Source organism: Brachyhypopomus gauderio, chromosome 5 (assembly GCF_052324685.1).
Source record: "Brachyhypopomus gauderio isolate BG-103 chromosome 5, BGAUD_0.2, whole genome shotgun sequence".
Classification (NCBI taxonomy): Eukaryota; Metazoa; Chordata; class Actinopteri; order Gymnotiformes; family Hypopomidae; genus Brachyhypopomus; species Brachyhypopomus gauderio.
In genome coordinates this window covers 30,908,688-30,926,922 of record NC_135215.1, presented here as the reverse complement: position 1 = coordinate 30,926,922, position 18,235 = coordinate 30,908,688, and the positions used below count along the sequence as shown (strand labels likewise).

At 39.3% G+C, this 18,235-nt stretch overlaps 1 protein-coding gene across 3 annotated transcripts in view; it reads right to left on the bottom strand.

Moving 5' to 3' along the window:
* Nucleotides 1-13,510, bottom strand: part of wnt7bb (wingless-type MMTV integration site family, member 7Bb) — a 30,689-nt gene extending 17,179 nt beyond the window's left edge. The window contains exons 1-3 of one of the 3 annotated variants that reach the window (XM_077007060.1): nt 13,321-13,510; nt 12,976-13,136; nt 4,796-5,022 (exon numbers count right to left, since the gene is read on the bottom strand). In XM_077007060.1, the coding sequence (XP_076863175.1) occupies nt 4,796-5,022; nt 12,976-13,046 (298 nt within the window). In that variant the 5' untranslated portion in view covers nt 13,047-13,136; nt 13,321-13,510. Of the gene's footprint in view, nt 1-4,795; nt 5,023-11,243; nt 11,693-12,975 lie in introns of those variants that run through there. The other 2 variants (XM_077007059.1, XM_077007058.1) reach the window with 2 other exon arrangements.
* Between the last annotated feature and the right edge of the window lie 4,725 nt (nt 13,511-18,235).

Below are 18,235 nucleotides of genomic sequence, written 5' to 3'. Positions count from 1 at the left end.
TTCACCCACTTTATGGTTTAATGTATTGAAAGACCATATTGAAAATGTAGCCTACAGTACGCAGCAATAGAATTATAGAGTTTCTGTCAATATTAATGTCATCCAACACAAAATTTAAATGTTACATTTGAGCTACTGAACCAGTGTTTCAATGTATTTAGATGGCCTCTGTTTAAATGTACAGATGATTAGAAGACATATATATCCAGTTTAGATTATGAGCAAGCAGATAAAATCCGACTAATAAGAAAAATAACACATTTGCATATTTTAATAAAATTCAAATAAACACTTTGCTGGCCGCTTACTAGAAAGATTCAAGCACATCTTCTTGAATGAATACACAAATTTTGGTAATTTATTGATTGTCTGAGGAAAGTTCTCTACACATACAGAAACAGGACTGCAAGCCCTTTGGCAGTCAAAGTCTGATCAGTATAGGCTACTGATTATCAGACACATTGTTATTACTGAGGTTTTGCTCTCCCATCTGAATAGCTGTGTTGGCTAAGAGGACCAGCATCAGAAAGTTAAAAGTTTAAAGATGAAGCAATAATGTTTCTGATCTTAGTCATGAACAGTCCCAACTGAGTGTCTACATCCCAATTCAATTGAAAGGAAGCCAAGAGTTGTCAAATGAGATTTCTCCTTAGTTATTCAACTTAAAATATAACCCAGAACAAGCATAAATTAAACCACATGCCCATGAGATGTGGCATGTGAAAGAGTTGCTGTCTATTGTAAAATTTCAGCAGACAGTAATTTGCAGATTTTGTGAAGCTATTACATTGACATTATTTAAACGTCTACTTTCACCACAATAGTCTAAAAGACTGGGACACTATTCAATGGTTTCAAATGAAAATCTGCAATCTTTTTAAAAATTGTCAAATAATACTATTATAATCAGGGTGACAGGAACAACTGACACACAGTGAAAGTATAACCTCAAAGACACAGGGTAATGATTTTTACTAGTTTGCCTGTGAACTGTGTCCATGTCCTTGGGGAGACAAAGTATATCATTTACATTTTCAATTTAAAAATTGCAGATTATATTCAGAAGAAAGAACAAAGACCAAAAGATATAAATCTTAGCATTGGCAACACTGGTTATTTTTACTGCAGAAATATGAAAATTGTGTCATTCTACTCCATGCAAATGGTAAATAGCATTTACATGGTGAACACTGTGGTGCACCACAACCTCTTGATATACAGCCACACGCAAGCATGCACACACACACACACACACACACACACACACACACACACACACACACACACACACACACACACACACACACACACAGAGAGAGAGAGAGAGAGAGAGAGAGAGAGAGAGAGAGAGAGAGAGAGTTCAGGACTATCTCCTAGCATCAAATCTGCAGAAAGACAAGGAGTGCATGGTACCATTGAAATTACCCAAAATAAAAAAAAGTGTAAAGTTGCTCAATTTGGGTTATCATTAAAGCTGGCTGCCACCATATCATACCCTGCGGTATTCTGAACATTCATGTCATTTTCAGTGACAGTAGCACATGAAGAGACATAACAATGACCATTGCAATATCATGTAGGATTAATGGAAAATTAACATCATGTTACATTAAAGTAATTAAGTTAAACTGCTAAAGATATTTTAAACAATACCAGTTTATCATAAAGTTATTTGCAAATGTTAATATTAACAGAAATGCATTCTTGTGATCCTTGAGTGAGCAAGGTGCCAGTAAAGACTAGTCTTCTACTAGTTGTGTAACTTTAACATAGACATTAATATAACATAATCCAAACAAAAGGAGAAGCACGTGCCATTCCTGGCCAGTTTCCTCTGCATAACTCTCTCCCCGTTGGAGCAGAGCTACAGGTGCATAATACAGCTATGAACAACCAATACAAGCTCACTCGCATGTGTTATACCTTTACAGCCACACACTCCCCAGTCTTTAACTTGGTCCTCACGGAATTATCTGTTCAGGCCCCTAAGATGAAAGGCCAATTTCACTAACCAATGTAGCATAGATACTGGATGTGTGTATGCTCATGTGTTTGAGCTCTCTCTTTTCTGACTAAATGCAGTATTGTGAGAAACCAATTCACAAAAAAACACTTGAGTGAAATGTTTCTTGTAGTGAATACATATAAATTGATGGATTTGATCTTAAATAGCCAAATTAATCACACCCTGTGCTTTTAGTGCAAATGTGAAATAAATGTAAAACTCATTTTGTTTTTGTACGAGCAGCCCCTCTGTGAAGTTAGTCAGGGCAGCACAAGTTTGAACTTAGGCAATTTTTCTCAGAGATTAGTGACAAACTCTATTCACATGAACATACTGAATCACCTGGATGACAAACAGACCAGAAAGGTAAACGCAGAAGAGTTAGAGTGCTTCTCTCTTTCAGCACGTCCATTGTGTAAAGGAGACTGGAAGAGCCTGACTTTTAGAGTTTTAGTCCCAATCTAAACACAACAAGATTTCAGGATGCTTTTCAGAGCTTCACAACACTTACTATGTATGACATGCTAGATATTTACTGATTGGGCTGAAAATATATTCTTAGGCACTTACTTTATAGTATTCCTTGTTAAAGCTTTGAGCCGTAAGTTCATGAAATAACTGCAGATCTTGGATACTAGTTTCATTGTGTTCCATAACAACAAAAATCTTTTTTTTCTGAACTCTATTTTAAGTAGTAATAAATAGTCTGCTACCTACTATCATAGCTGAGCACACATCCACTTTCAAACCACATTTTCATTCTGCTTTTCACTTTCATCTTTGCGTTAGTTTTGTCTTTCAACTGCAACTTACGGAGGCTCTTCGGTTACCGTTTCCACAGATCTTTTTATTATATGGGGTAATACTGAAACGTGAATCTGATTACCGGCCTGTTTTCTGAAACAGAATCTTTCCCTGAATGAAATCTTTGGAGGCTCTGTAATACTCAATAGCCCAGCTATTAATGTGTTGCACTGGAAAGCCTGCGTGCAATAGCTAAAGAGTCTCCAAGCTGACTCAGAGTGACTAAGGAGAAAGCAAATCAGCTGTTTAGTTAACTGAACTCTAACTTTTGAAAAATCAAAGTATTGATGCAAAATAAATTGTTTACTTGTTATACTGACATTAAAAATAACATTCAGGATATTTAGAGAAATATTTTCTTTGAAGGCAGCTATAAAGGAGATTTAGTGCACTTCATGTGATAATACTCGAAGTTTCACAGTTTTGCATTAGACAATAATATTTGAAATCCAAAAGCAATTATTTCAGAATTACAAGCAAGCAAGGATGGACCAGACCAGCAGAAGAACCGAAGTCAAAGCAAGTGAAACCACCACAAAGGCTTTTACCAAAGCTCTGAAATGGAAATGACATTTGTTGTTGTAGTGGTTAGTCACACTATGGGATAGTTACACTTAACTTTTGTAACTAACATTTCTTAACATTTAACACTAACACTTAACATTTCTCTCAAATTAAATATTTAATAATATTCCTCAAGGTAAAATAAAAAAGTAAATACATAATGAGTTATAAGTTACTATAAAAAAGACACTAGTGTTAATGCATATTATATTTCAAAAGACAAAAAAACTCACACTGAGACCTGTATGCAGCACATTAAGGGAACTGAAAATGTACATTTCACTTCAAGTCACTATAAATATTTTGTGCATTTGCAAGATGAGAATACCATCATAGGTTTTAGAAAAAAAAGTAAGCAACTATAAATTGTTTTGTTCAAAGATCCACCACAAAAGTGTAAAAATTACTGCTAAGTATAATGCATTTTGTGAAGCCTGAGTCAAGTAAATCCTTTGAAAAAGCAATGATAGTTAACAGAGCAACTGGCTTCAATGTGCAGACTGACCACATTCTAACGACAACAAAATAGTCTTGAATGGAAGGAAATATATATAAAAAAGCACCCCTGCACACAATCTCTGGAATGTTTCTCTGAACAAAAGCAATGTAAATGTTTGTTGGGTTGTAGCTCATTTTGACTGTATAAATATGAAAGTGGGAACAAGAGAAAGAAGCAGAGAGAGACAGAGAAAGGAGAGATACAGGAAAGAGGAGAAAGAGAGAGAGGAGAGAGAAGCAACAATTAATCTTTAAAGATTATAAATACTTGCAAAGATTCTAGTCAGGATCTCAGGACAGAAGTACCATTGCTGTTCTTTTATATTATTTACCAAAAGTGTTTACAGTCAAGTCATCAAAAGAGTTGAAGCCATTTCAGTAAACACGAATATATGCTGGTATAAGACAGTGCTATATCAATCACACCAAATGCACAAAACATGGTTTTGCAAGCAGGTGAAGTTCAAATAATGGGCATGATTAGAACACGTATGTAACTTGGGTTTCTGTCCCTAATATCTCTGCTTCAGGTCCATTTCAGTTTTTTGCTTTTGTCACTGTAATTTCCTGCTGTCCCTGTCATCAAGCATGTTCTTGTTCCTCCTCTACACAACTTTATGAACACAGCAACATGATGCTACAGCAGAGCTGTGGATACCTACTGAAATTCACTTTGCCTCTCATTGAGGGAGTATAGCCCTAAAAACCCCACAGCAAAAAAAAATGTTCAAACAGGATAAAAACATCAAACTGACCAGTTCTTTGTTCTTTACCCATCTTTATCAGCATGTTGAGAGCTGCAAAAACTGAATTGACCAATTGCTCTGGTTTGCGATTCTTCTACTTCACATCATTGTTCGAGATCTCCGACTGAACCAGCTCTCTTTCAAGAGGGTACAAGAATAGTCTTTAGCACAGACTGACCTACTCGGAGTTCCTGGCCGAACACGGTCCGCTCCCCCAGTGCTGAGCAGTTCCAGCGTCCATAGCGGAACTGGTACTGACACTCATTGATGCCCAGTTGCGCGCCCTCTCCTATCACGATGATGGCGTCAGGGCGGCTTTGGCAGATGGCCCTCTGGCGAGGAGCCAGGCCTGGAATCTTATTGCAGATGATGTTGGCACCCAGGGCCACCACGGAGGAAAGGGCCCTTAAAGGAGAAGAAAACCAGACATAAAGCTTGTTAGAATAGACTCATGGGAAGGATGGCTTGAGTATTACACACAGCTGAAAAACACAAATGAATGCAAATAAAGAAAAGAAAAACTACAGGAATATGTATGATTCATGTATGGTACTAGTATAACGACCTGGGTATACAAATATATATTTAGTATATATAAGTACAAAATGTATTTTTGCATAATTCAACATGATTTACATTTTATTATATATTCAGATTCAGAATTTTAACAAACTAAAGTACCCAACAATTAACTTCAGGAGGCAGATTCTTCATGCTTGCAAATAAATTCACTGTTTGCAATGTTTCATGCCAGTGTACTAGTGATTAATAAAGGGAAGCATGGGCTTCATTACACTAACACAACCTCCTGAAAGATGTTTAGAAGTTGTTTACACAACATGTTTTAGAAAGTATCAAGGACAAGTATTTGACAATGCATGTCAGACCAATCAAAGCATAATATTACATTTTGTTTATTGATGAGATTGGTTCACCGGTGTTTGGCATAGATCTCTGTTAAAGTTGGGCTTGAATACTAATTGTTAGGTAACATAGCTGGAATTGTGTCCAGATCTGAACAATTCCAGGCATGCCACAGACACAACACTATTTGTAATCTCTGCTTCTCAAATTTAGAAGTGGGATTCCATAGTCTATAATAGCTTCCATAGCTATTTTTGGGAGATCCATGTACCATTTGTAGCCTTTGAAAACTACAGATATCTGTTATCTTTACACACATTAATTTAAGAAATATTTAGAAAGTGTCACTCAAGTATTCATTATTTGAAGACCTGTTGCTTGATGCTGTAAGATGTCATTGAAAATGACAGGTGTTCATTCAACTAAAGAAAGCCAAAAATACAGTTATGTAGCACCTTATGATGCACAGTTCATAATTATTTATGCTAGCATTTCTGTGTCACACCACACTCAGTGATGTGCCGTTTGATTATTGAGCTAAAGTTTCAGATTCAGAAATCATCATACTACTCACTATTCTACTCATCATTCTATAATCATTCTACTCATCATTCTACTCATTCTAATCAGCATTCTACTGATCATTCTGATCATCATTTTACTTGGCATTCTAATCATTCTAATAATCATTCTATTCACCATTCTACTCAGCATTCTACTCATCCGTCTAATAATTATCATTCTTTTTCTCAGTGTAGAATTGGGACAATCATACTCCAGTGTGTGCAGGGTATTTTGGGCACAGTTTGTGAGTATGAAAGGGCAATGCAATGCCCTTCTGTTTACAGTTGTGTAACCCATGCAGATACATCTTCTGTTTTCAGTTGTATAACCCATGTGAATACACTTCTTCTGTTTACAGCTGTGTAATCCATGCAGTTATGTCTTCTATTTACAGCTGTGTAACCCATGCAGATACATGTCTTTTGTTTACAGCCATGTAACCCATGCAGATACATGTCTTGTTTACAGCCATGTAACCCATGCAGATACATGTCTTTTGTTTACAGCTTTGTATCCCATGCAGATACATGTCTTTTGTTTACAGCTGTGTAACCCATGCAGATACATGTCTTTTGTTTACAGCCGTGTAACCCATGCAGATACATGTCTTTTGTTTACAGCCGTGTAACCCATGCAGATACATGTCTTTTGTTTACAGCCGTGTAACCCATGCAGATACATGTCTTTTGTTTACAGCCGTGTAACCCATGCAGATACATGTCTTTTGTTTACAGCCGTGTAACCCATGCAGATACATGTCTTTTGTTTACAGCCGTGTAACCCATGCAGATACATGTCTTTTGTTTACAGCCGTGTAACCCATACAGATACATGTCTTTTGTTTACAGCCATGTAAGCCATGCAGATACATGTCTTTTGTTTACAGCCGTGTAACCCATGCAGATACATGTCTTTTGTTTACAGCCGTGTAACCCATGCAGATACATGTCTTTTGTTTACAGCTGTGTAACCCATGCAGATACATGTCTTTCAAACATGTCAGACACAAGAACCATAAAAACCCATGGAGGCACATGCCAGCTTTGAAGTGTGACGTCGACCACTGAGGACTCCACCATAAGCAAGACAGGCTGCAGCATGCAAGCTGTGTGTCGGCAAAAAGACAACCAATGTGCAAAGGAGAGAGGGGGGCCAGTCACGGCATAGGGATCCCCCCCCCCTTCAAAACACATGAAAGTGGAAAAACTATGGGAGCAAATTTTCATTGGAAATAGGATCTGGTTGACTCGGGTCGGCTTTGGTTGCATTTCCGTGTCCACAAAGGCTTAAGAATTATTCGTAAATGCAAAACCACATGTGCTAGAGAGACTGAGATGAGATCCCAAAGAGTGTTTGTATGTATTGTTTCTTCAGCAAATTACATCCCTTCATTTCTGCCATGAGAGCAGGTAGAAGTGTTTGATTTTCTAGATGCAAAAAGGTGACAGGACCCCATTGCTCTAAAGAGAAGGAATACCCACAAATACATATGAAAGTTGTAAACTAGTTACAGTAAGAGCAGTTAGACAGGTTTTGTGGTGACTGTCATAGCTTTTGTTATGACCTCTTTCATGGGAAGTCCAAAGAAATTTCTTCTTTATGCAATAGGGTCAACCAACATCCCTTGGGAATAATGAAAAAGAAACATTTAAACCAAAGACATTTGAATTCCTTCTTTGAATTGCAATTTGAGGCAAATCTCAAAGACGCCATAGAGATCCCAGTGTCCTGTGCTGAATGAGACAACAGTTTTAATGAACTGTATGACCACCAAGCTATGGCAGTCATTACCACAAATCACTGAAAAGGATTCTGAGCCTGTTCTGTGCACTACTACATCAAGGCCTAGTTCCATTTTTGAAGCCAAACAGATAGAACCAATAAATATTATGTGCAGAAGAAGAGCAGTCCAGATATGCAGCACTGATGTTCTATCAGTGTATCATAAGCAAGAGCCCATTTCTGTAAGCTTTAAATTTCACATACAAACAAGAAGGGGCGAAGGGCACTTGGTCTCCCACACCAACAGAGATACAGAGGAAGTGACAGTGATTCCATAATATTTATGTGTACATGATAAAGCATAAATAATAAATAATAATATAATCATCATCATCATCAAACTAAAGCTGCTGTCTGCAATAAAGATCTACAGATAATGTATGAAGACGTGCCTTCAATGACAAAGAGATGCATCACATATAAAGATTAAATAAGACTGACTAGGAAAAGTGCATTCAAAAATTCTGATTAAGTACTGAAAATAAAAAGTAACTTCTCATTAAATATTTCTGTGTGCTGTGTATTTTGTATGTTGACATCAATATACTTTGAACTGTGTGTTCTAGAAACTTCAAAATTTGTCTTAAAAACACAAACTTCTATTGCCTTGTCTAGTGAATTGAGGTCAACTGCTTCTGCTTACTTACACAAATCAAACTGCGAGAGCCACACTCTGCAACAGTCATTTTAAACTCATTTACAAATAAGCATTTCTAAATTATATAGAAATTGAAGTTTTGTAGCGATGTCTGCTTCTCAGACAAATGGACTGCTCCCTCTTCTTGTTTATTTGGAGACCACTTACGGCTATGTATTATGGCATCCTTCCATTCCAGCAACTATAATGCACTGACTAACATGTCGTCTTAGCAATGACTTTGGTTAAACAAGCTGAAAATAGACTGTCTACCTCAGGCCAGGTTATGGATAGGTAGACAAATGGAATAATGAGGGCCTACAGATAATTATGGTGTAGCTTGTCTGTGGTGATGTCACCCTGCCTTTGCGTGGAGCCTCAGTTGTTTGTTGACAATGCCACAGTCCCGTAGTGAGACGTTCAGGAAGCCCTCGTGAGTATAGCTCTCCTCACCATCTCTGCCCTCTCACACAGAAGTGGAAGAGGCAGGACTATGTAGCTCGGGTTTTCACATGTGCTGAAAGTGTCCTTGGTTCATAGGTTTTGTGTCTGATGAAGAGAAATGAAGAACCAGGCAGTTGCTGTGTGAAAACACAGTCTTCTGATGGGGATGGATGGGTGTTGAATCAAGTTAAAAAATTTAGCACTTTAGCTGTTGCTTTCATGATGCATTGCCATAGTTGCTTATACATGCTAAATGTATATTTTCTTAAGGTATGATAAACATGTTTGTAATATTTTAGTTTTCTAATTTGTGTCGTTCTCCATACTGGCAAACTTAAACTAACGATATATGAGTAAACAAAATCAATTATATACATTTTGTTCACCTTTGCACATTCTGGGATCAGCATTCTCATAATGAATGGTACATCACATCTATCTATGTAAGACCAAAAAACCAAACACAGCCTGCTTTGACCAACCATCTAAAATTAGATGATCTAGAGTGTAACTTTAATTGTTGCTGATGGAAAATATAGCAAAATAAATCAGAGCTATACTGTGAGGAAGATTTCAAATATGAGTATGACTTCCTGGTAAATGACGCATAAATAATCCTGCAGACGAGTAAATGCACTCTACATTTATACAAGAGAAAATAAATGTTCTCTGTGTGCTTGGCTCCGGCTATCATGCAGTTCACTCCACTTAAAACAAATCTTACTGAAACAACCTCAGAACTACCAAGACGTACTGGCTGGCACCAGATGCTTACGGGAAACTAACAAATCTCAACCTCACAGCCTCTCTGTGCTCCTATAATTTACTGGACTTCTGCACTTACAAAGGGGGCTGGAATGTTTATTTTGCATTGATAAAACTATATTTGTAAAATACATGTATTTTATAAATATGTAAATGCTGATAGAGTTTTTATTATTTCATGAATAACAAATTAGGACTATGCCTATACAGGTGTACTGTAACGTGCATGCTGTAGAATGGCTTCTCTCAGCATCAGAGCCACTCACAAACACACCACTTTGTATAAACAATAGGAGGCTTATATTGACACGACGATCATCACAGAAATTAACCAATTTGCATCACGTTCCTCTGTATCCAACTTCTGACCATAAACGTCACAGCGTCCCTCACAAAGATCTTTGAATATTTCAGAATTTGATTGTCTACAGGCTGTTGCCATTGTTTTCCCTTGTGATTTTGGTTCTGATCTAATAAACGTATTTTTAAATTTATTTCCAAAATTGCTGTTTCAGTGGCTCATAAATAAGGCAGTATTTGCAGTATTCTCCGGGGAAAGGCCTCCTGCCACCCACTAAGTCCGTCACCTAATTCCGTCGTAGACTAAAGTTCCTAAAATACGCGGGTAAGAATTGGAGGGCGATTATAAAAAAGAAACCACATCCTTACTTTTTATAACCCTCTCAGGAGTTCTTCCATAAATGTATTAAATGTACTATATGACGAATAAAGAATGTTTAAACTGTAAAAACAAACAATGGTATGTCGTTTGTAACGTGCAAACCAAAGCTATACATAGACCTACCCACTGCAGCCAAAACCCACGTCTGTTTTAGCATCGGGTTTGGGGTCTCCGGCGTTAAAATCAGAGCTTATTGTGTCATAATTATTCATGAAAATGCCAAAATGGCATTTTTACAACAACTTTCTACCTGTCCGTCTGTCTGTCTGTTTGTATGTGTGTGTGTGTGTTCAACATGTCTCATGTCATGTTAATCCAGTAGTCTCGAGCTATTATATGTACAACTTTACTATGTAAATCACCAACACTCTACAGTTTGCAGAAGTCAGAGATCAACATGCCACCTGTGCGAAGCAACGTGGTCTTCAAATGTACACGCGCTTTGAATCTTCCTGAACATCTCCGCCACTCAGTGGCCATAAGATGTTTTTAGGATCCTGCCTGAGACCTTTGAGTCGCTGGTGTAGTTTATCAAACTAACAGGGGTTGAATTACCTTGCCAGCGTGATTTAAAGACAGGTCATTACGAATGTCCTACGTTAGGAAAGACAAATTTACTGAAGCTTTTACACCGACTAAAACGTCTAATCTTACTGACTCTCACGTGCATCAGACTGACGTGAAGCGTGTGCACAGGACAATTACTTTGACTTATATTTCTGTCAGCGTCTGACAAAATATGTGTAATTGAGCAATACTGACAAATGCTGCCGTTTCAAAAGGCAAATGTTAGATAGACGATTAAAGCCTGTTTACAACGAAAAAAGCAACTCTACACTGAAACAAATGTTTACAAGGTGGGCGACTCCAAATGTATTCTCAACTTACAGGTAGCTACCGCTGGTAAGGATGAGGAATATCTGCGGGTAGTAGACTGACAGCAGCACACTGCGTGATGAGAAGAGGATCATGGTGACATTGAGTGAACAGCCGCTTTCTGATGGACTGAGAGGAAAAAAAACAAACGTGAACTCCTTTTATTCCCGTTGCGTTTAGTCCACAAGCGACAAACTCGGATTTCCAGTTTAATGCCGGAGTCCGCAGTAGAGAAAACGTCCTACGAGGTTCTTAACTCCCAGGACCTTCTGTGTGGAGCTGCGATCGCAGAGATGGAGTCTGTCATCTCCCGGCGGTGAGGTTGTTACAGTGTGGTTGCCAGGCTGGAATGATGATGGTTTTAAGGATTTTGCATGGCAAAAAGTGCCTCTCTCCTCTCTCTGGAGACTGCCATTGGGCAGAGGCACGACTATCCGCCCACTTTTGCAGCACACCCGCACAAAGGGGCCACACTGACACTGCACCCATGCCCGTTTGAATGGAGGGTCCCCAGTGGGAACGCAGGGGTGACCGGTGCAGGGTTTCCATGCCTGCAGCTTCTGGACGTTCACCATCAGTTTCGCTACCGTTATTTGACTACCATGTGAAACACTGTGTTTTCACTCCAGTGAAATGTTTGCATTATTCAGACGGCATCATTGTAACAAATAAATCTGCGCGCTGGTATATGGTTTTCTAAAGGACACACTTTTTAGACAGAGTGGTCTACGATTACCTGCAGGCTGAATGAAATGATCTGTCTGCACAAGCACCTGAAAGCCTGTCTGTCGTCTATCAGGGAGAGCTGGTGTAGTGGTTCTGTAGGTAAGCAAACAGGTTTGGCCTGATAAAACACAGAGATAACTGCTAAGGTTTATTTCACTCTTCCCTTTACATAAAGTTGTATGGCTTATCTGCTGACATGCTGAAGATTATATAAGCTGTTATTCAAAAGGATCTAGCTGCACACAATGCATACAGTTAACAGACCAAACGATTTAAAAGTGTTTAAGGCATGTGATGCACACACAGGGATACCGCACTGGTTACACGAGCCTAATGTTTCATCAAAAGATTATTAATAAAATGATCTAAACAAAATCAGCCAAACTACAACCTTAATCATAAATGTATTTAGGATAATAAAACTACATAAGGACAACCAAATGTCTCGTTTGTAAATTGCCTTGTTACTTTATTAAACAATAGCATACATAATTGTTTCATGTTGAACAATAATCATTCATATTCGCTTAGCTTGTCCCTTGTAATCACACACACTCTCTGAGAATAAAGGTAAGGTATTGCAAAACGCGCCGCAGCTGCGTGTGAGTAAAGGAATGTGGAAATACAACTCAACACGCCGTTATTAATGAGACTTCAGAGAGGCAGAGCCAAAACAGCAGATCATCCTCATGCGTATTTAGTCATTTGACCTCAGTGTGTTTCAAGTGTGCTGACAACAGGGAAAAGTGTTTACGAAATGTGCGTAACACCTTCAAAATCCAGTCTATATCGGTTCCAAACTCCTGTGTCAAGTTTACTGAGCAGGCTGGTACCGCCAATATTTCAGCCACGTTAACAGAGCACAGGTGCATAACGCAGCACGTATCATCTATTTCAGATATATTACATTAATGTCTGAAACTACTAGTGATCAAACAACTGATAAACAGTTATGCAAAGAGGTTATGTCATGTATGGTATTCAATGTGAATTTAATGTTTCTAATGCTGGAACTCACCCGAGTCTCAAATAGACGATGCCAAAGCACAGCAGCACGTTAAAGATCCACAGTCTCAGGGGTCTGGGCATGGTGAAAACATTGATGTGCCCGGGCCACACTGAGGAAATCCGGTTTACATTGGCACCACAGTTCAGCCTGCGCAGGTAAAGCAGTTGTATCTGTTTGGCAAAAAAAGTTTTCTGTTTTTCTTTGAAGGCTTCGGAAATCTGAGCCCCATAGTATAACTTAAAATAGAGATCACGGATGCTATGCGGTCTTTAAATGGATAAAAACGGCAGAGCTGAGGAATGAAGGAGCCCGAGCTCTTTGTTTCAAAGGGGCCAGAGCAATGTTCCCACTCGCCTCGTCAGGTGAACCTGTCGTGCTTCTCAAGTTCCCTCTGGCTTTCTCTCCTCCTCTCTATCTCCCTGAGGAATGCCGACAGTAGACTATTATGTCCCGAAGAGCAGCGACTGCTGCTTGTTGAAAACTGACGACATCTTAAATTCTTCCCATGTATCTGCAGGTAGTCGAGACAGGTAACCTAAACCACGCCCCCTCTTCTTCACGCTTCAGGCTTGTATGCGCAGGGTGGAGAAACATCATTAGAGCAGCACGTGTACTTCTGCATATTTTCTGAACAAATGATAAACATGTGATTTCCTGTATGATTATTATCATAAATCTACAACCCAGTAAAATAAGCTAGCTCTATAACGTAGTTTTTTTGGAGGGGAGAACGTAGGCGGTTTCTGATCAAATGTTTTCTTGGTAGCGATTGTGTCCAAGAAAGATAAAAAAAACTGCCTTTGCGATAGAGAGAGAGAGAGAGAGAGAGAGAGAGAGAGAGAGAGCGAGAGTTGATGTAAAATATTAAAAGAGCATCGCAGGTGTCTCAGTCACGACATCAGAGTCCCTTCTTTCTGCCTGTTAATAGACTAATAGCTCGCAATATTATTTTCTGTAAGGTCAAATCGCCTTTGCAATGCCCTCAATTTTTCTTTTGCTCTTATTCTGAGCTTTTGAATTTTTGTATAAACGCATTTATTATTGCACAGCTAGTGATCAAATTATATGTTAATACTGTTATCTCTCCGAGGCGCTTAAAGTCGCAGTTCGGATACAGGGGTTGGGGCTGTTTACATAGCTTAAATACTGCCTGGGTACCCTTCACCAATCTTTAAATTATTCCGGAGGGCCGCGATCAAGAATACTCCCCCTTGTGGTCATATAATTTGTTACTGTAAAATATCGAATTACGTGTGATCTAAAAGGATTACAAATATGAACAAATATGATCAATGTAATCTAAAAAGTTAATGCTTGTCCTTAGCCAATATCACCTGGTTTGCATCCGGAGCAAACCAGATCTCTTGTCTTTGTGAATCAAAATGCTTGGGGCTATGTATCTGCACCGACATGCAGCCTTGTTTAGAGGCAGATATACTGTACCACACTGGGGTATGTAAGGGTACTCCTGGTGTTCCAAGTGAACATATTAAATGATAAACATTCAAAATCGTAGATCGTATTTCATGTGTATATATGCAAAATGAAATAGTAACCACTTCTTCTGTCGTTCTGGATTGTTTGGTGAATGTCCCTCAGTTCTGAAGATGAGACATACAGAAACAGAAATGTTAGAACAAAGGGCTTTTTCACAGTACTAAAACCTCAAAATAAGGCCACTAATTCCAGATGGACGTCGGTATGACTGAACTTCAATATAAAATTCCACATGTGACTTAAGCAGGCCCGTTTTTGATGTATTCCTGTAAAAAGATGACATTGTTTGTCACTGTGGACACAGGGTGGGGAATTTCTCATTTAGTTTAATTAAAAACTTCAAAGGACCACCATTTTATGGAGTCCAAATGTCGGGACAACATGTGTCAGTTTCGTGTACTTTTATGCCATACGTCATGCTTGTATATGTGTTTGCAGATGGCTTTTTGTGTTTTTTTTTTTTTTAAGTGAAATGCCTTTTCAAGAGAAATATCTCTAGAACTTTGAGAACCTGCTGCTGTGTCCAGACTTTCAAACATCACTCTTGTAACTCCACACCCTTCATATTAGTTTTAATGTAGTTACTAAATAATTCATAGCAGACACTAAATAATATCCCCAGTAATTAATAAAGAAATAGTTATAGGTTAAGTGATTATAGATGAACAGTGTCATTTTTTTGCTAGTCTGATTGGATAACATACCCAAATGCACCAGCAGTCCTAGAAGTCAAATACCAAAACAAAACCAAGCATACCTGTGTTGTCTTTTAGCTTTGTACAGTATTTTATCTCTAGGTCTCAACACTGACTTTATTTCTGGCAGTAACTTGGTTTCAGGGCAGGTTTTGACAAAACCTATTTGTGCTCCCTAGGGCCAGCATTCTGAGAAGACATCTAAAGCACATCTAAAGTCTCTCTGGACAAGCACATCTCTTAAATGTCACAAATCTAAATGTAAATCTAGGCCTATCCTCATTTTGCGGCCAATAACCAAATATGTCTACTTATTCCCGCAATGGCATAAACCCATTGTCAATACATGTCCTTAAAATAATTTTCTGGAATTCAGAATAGCATCTAATTCTTTCCATCTACTCTCATCTTTCTTCTTCCCTGCACTGCTGAGAAGAGGAGGGGGAAAAGTGGCCCGCTTTAATGTTGGCCGTGCTATAGGAGATATGTCTTCCTGTCTTTTTAAATATTATTAAGTAGTCTTGACCAAAAGCTAAATAAGAGAAGCCACTGGGCATAGCTATGTTTGTGTGGGAGCTGGTTCAGCTGGAATAATGGCCACACCAGGCCAGGGAAATGGATTTATCAAGCATGCCAAACCAAGGAGAGCCGTCTGGATCTGCCACATCTACACTCAGACTACAGGCCTTGAGCCTCCGCACCTCAGAGCTCCTATAGGCCTTTTGTGTCATAGTGTGGAACGCCTCAGAGCTCCTATAGGTCTTCTGTGTCATAGTGTGGAACACCTCAGAGACCCTATAGGCCTTCTGTGTCATAGTGTGAAACACTTCAGAGACCCTATAGGCCTTCTGTGTCATAGTGTGGAACACCTCAGACACCCTACAGGCCTTCTGTGTCATAGTGTGGAACACCTCAGACACCCTACAGGCCTTCTGTGTCATAGTGTGGAACACCTCAGATACCCTACAGGCCTTCTGTGTCATAGTGTGGAACAACTCAGACACTCCACAGGCCTTCTGTGTCATAGTGTGGAACACCTCAGACACCCTACAGGCCTTCTGTGTCACAGTGTGGAACACCTCAGAGACCCTATAGGCCTTATGTGTCATAGTGTGGAACACCTCAGAGACCCTATAGGCCTTTTGTGTCATAGTGTGGAACACCTCAGACACCCTACAGGCCTTCTGTGTCATAGTGTGGAACAACTCAGACACTCCACAGGCCTTCTGTGTCATAGTGTGGAACACCTCAGACACCCTACAGGCCTTCTGTGTCACAGTGTGGAACACCTCAGACACTTCACAGGCCTTCTGTGTCATAATGTGGAACACCTCAGACACTCCACAGGCCTTCTGTGTCATAGTGTGGAACACCTCAGAGACCCTATAGGCCTTCTGTGTCATAGTGTGGAACACCTCAGAGACCCTATAGGCCTTTTGTGTCATAGTGTGGAACAACTCAGACACTCCACAGGCCTTCTGTGTCATAGTGTGAAACACCTCAGACACCATACAGGCCTTCTGTGTCATATTGTGGAACACCTCAGAGACCCTATAGGCCTTCTGTGTCATAGTGTAGAACACCTCAAAGACCCTATAGGCCTTCTGTGTCATAGTGTGGAAAACCTCAGAGTGGATATAGGCTTTCTGTTTCATAATGTAGAACACCTCATAGCCCCTATAGACATTTTCCATTTTCTGCTTAAGAATCATTCATTTCTTCATTCATTTCTTATCCACAGTCTTCATACATCTCATATTTACATATCTTTGTTTTGGTACAAACAGTCTTAAATTTTTATTTGTACTAATAATGATTGTCACTAATTTGAAGACAAAATTATTATGGCAAATAGTTAATAGGATTAATTCATTCTCAAGGAGTGTAACGGCCATGAATGTAAGAGTTTGTTTCTTCAGCAGAGAAGACAATTTGACCATTTGGTGTAGTACCAGCATTCTCCTATGATAAAGCTTCTTTTGGCACAGACTGGTTGAAAAATGTTAGGAATTGAAGTTCCCAGATCAGCTTGCAACAAAGACGTATGAATCTGGAATGACAGAATATGAATATAGACTATCAGTCATGCACCACTGAATTTGACTCATTTAATGTCCAGTCATGTTCTGCGTAGTACTTGGGCTTGTGGGCCAACTACATATGCAGATGCATATCAGTGCCATGTGCACTATTACTTTTTGTCTGGTTGATTCCTCTGGCTACACATGCTGCTCCATGCATTTCTGATAGAAAACCGGTTTTCCAAAGGTCTGGACATAGTGCCAACACCAGTGCCACATTTTGTCTACTTGGATAAAGATTCAATATGAGTCTGTAGAGGAGTTGTGTTTTAGTCACATAAAATCCTTCAAATGCTAATTTGCACGGTTGCTGTTTCAGTTTGCACTAGAGAGCTCTGCCAGCTTGTCAAATGAGCATTTTTTTTCTGCTCCAGTGACCTCAGAGGCAACTTAGGACATCTGTATTGATTTACCCCTCTCCAGCAGGACGTATGACGCCTTGCCAAGGACCACTCAGATACATTGATTAGAACAGTTCTGCGGCTTAAAACATCTAGACTTGAACTCCAGTGCACTTCTTTATCTCTAGATGGGGGGAGATTTCTGGCTCCTCCTGTCTCATTACTGTGCCAGGAACATGGTGACAGAACCTCAAAACTCCCAGTTGTTCCTGAGAACACCCCATACTGTATCTGAGACAAAATGGCCCTCTGTACAGTGTATGTGATCCAGAGTGGAAGAACACTGGGGAAGTAGAGATAAGAGCTGAATGAACGGATTGAGTTCCAAGCCACTGAACTAGAAGGCAGGTCTGTTAACAGAAAGACCACAAACAAGCCAGACATGCCACACACACACACACACACACACACACACACACACACACACACACACACACACACACACACACACACACACACACGTGCGCATGCGCACGCACGTGCACAGGCACACACACAAATGCAAAAGAACACAGATACATGCAAATATACATGCAAAAAGGAAAAAAAGGAATTGTGTAGAATAATGCTTTTTTATCCAAATTTATCTCACATT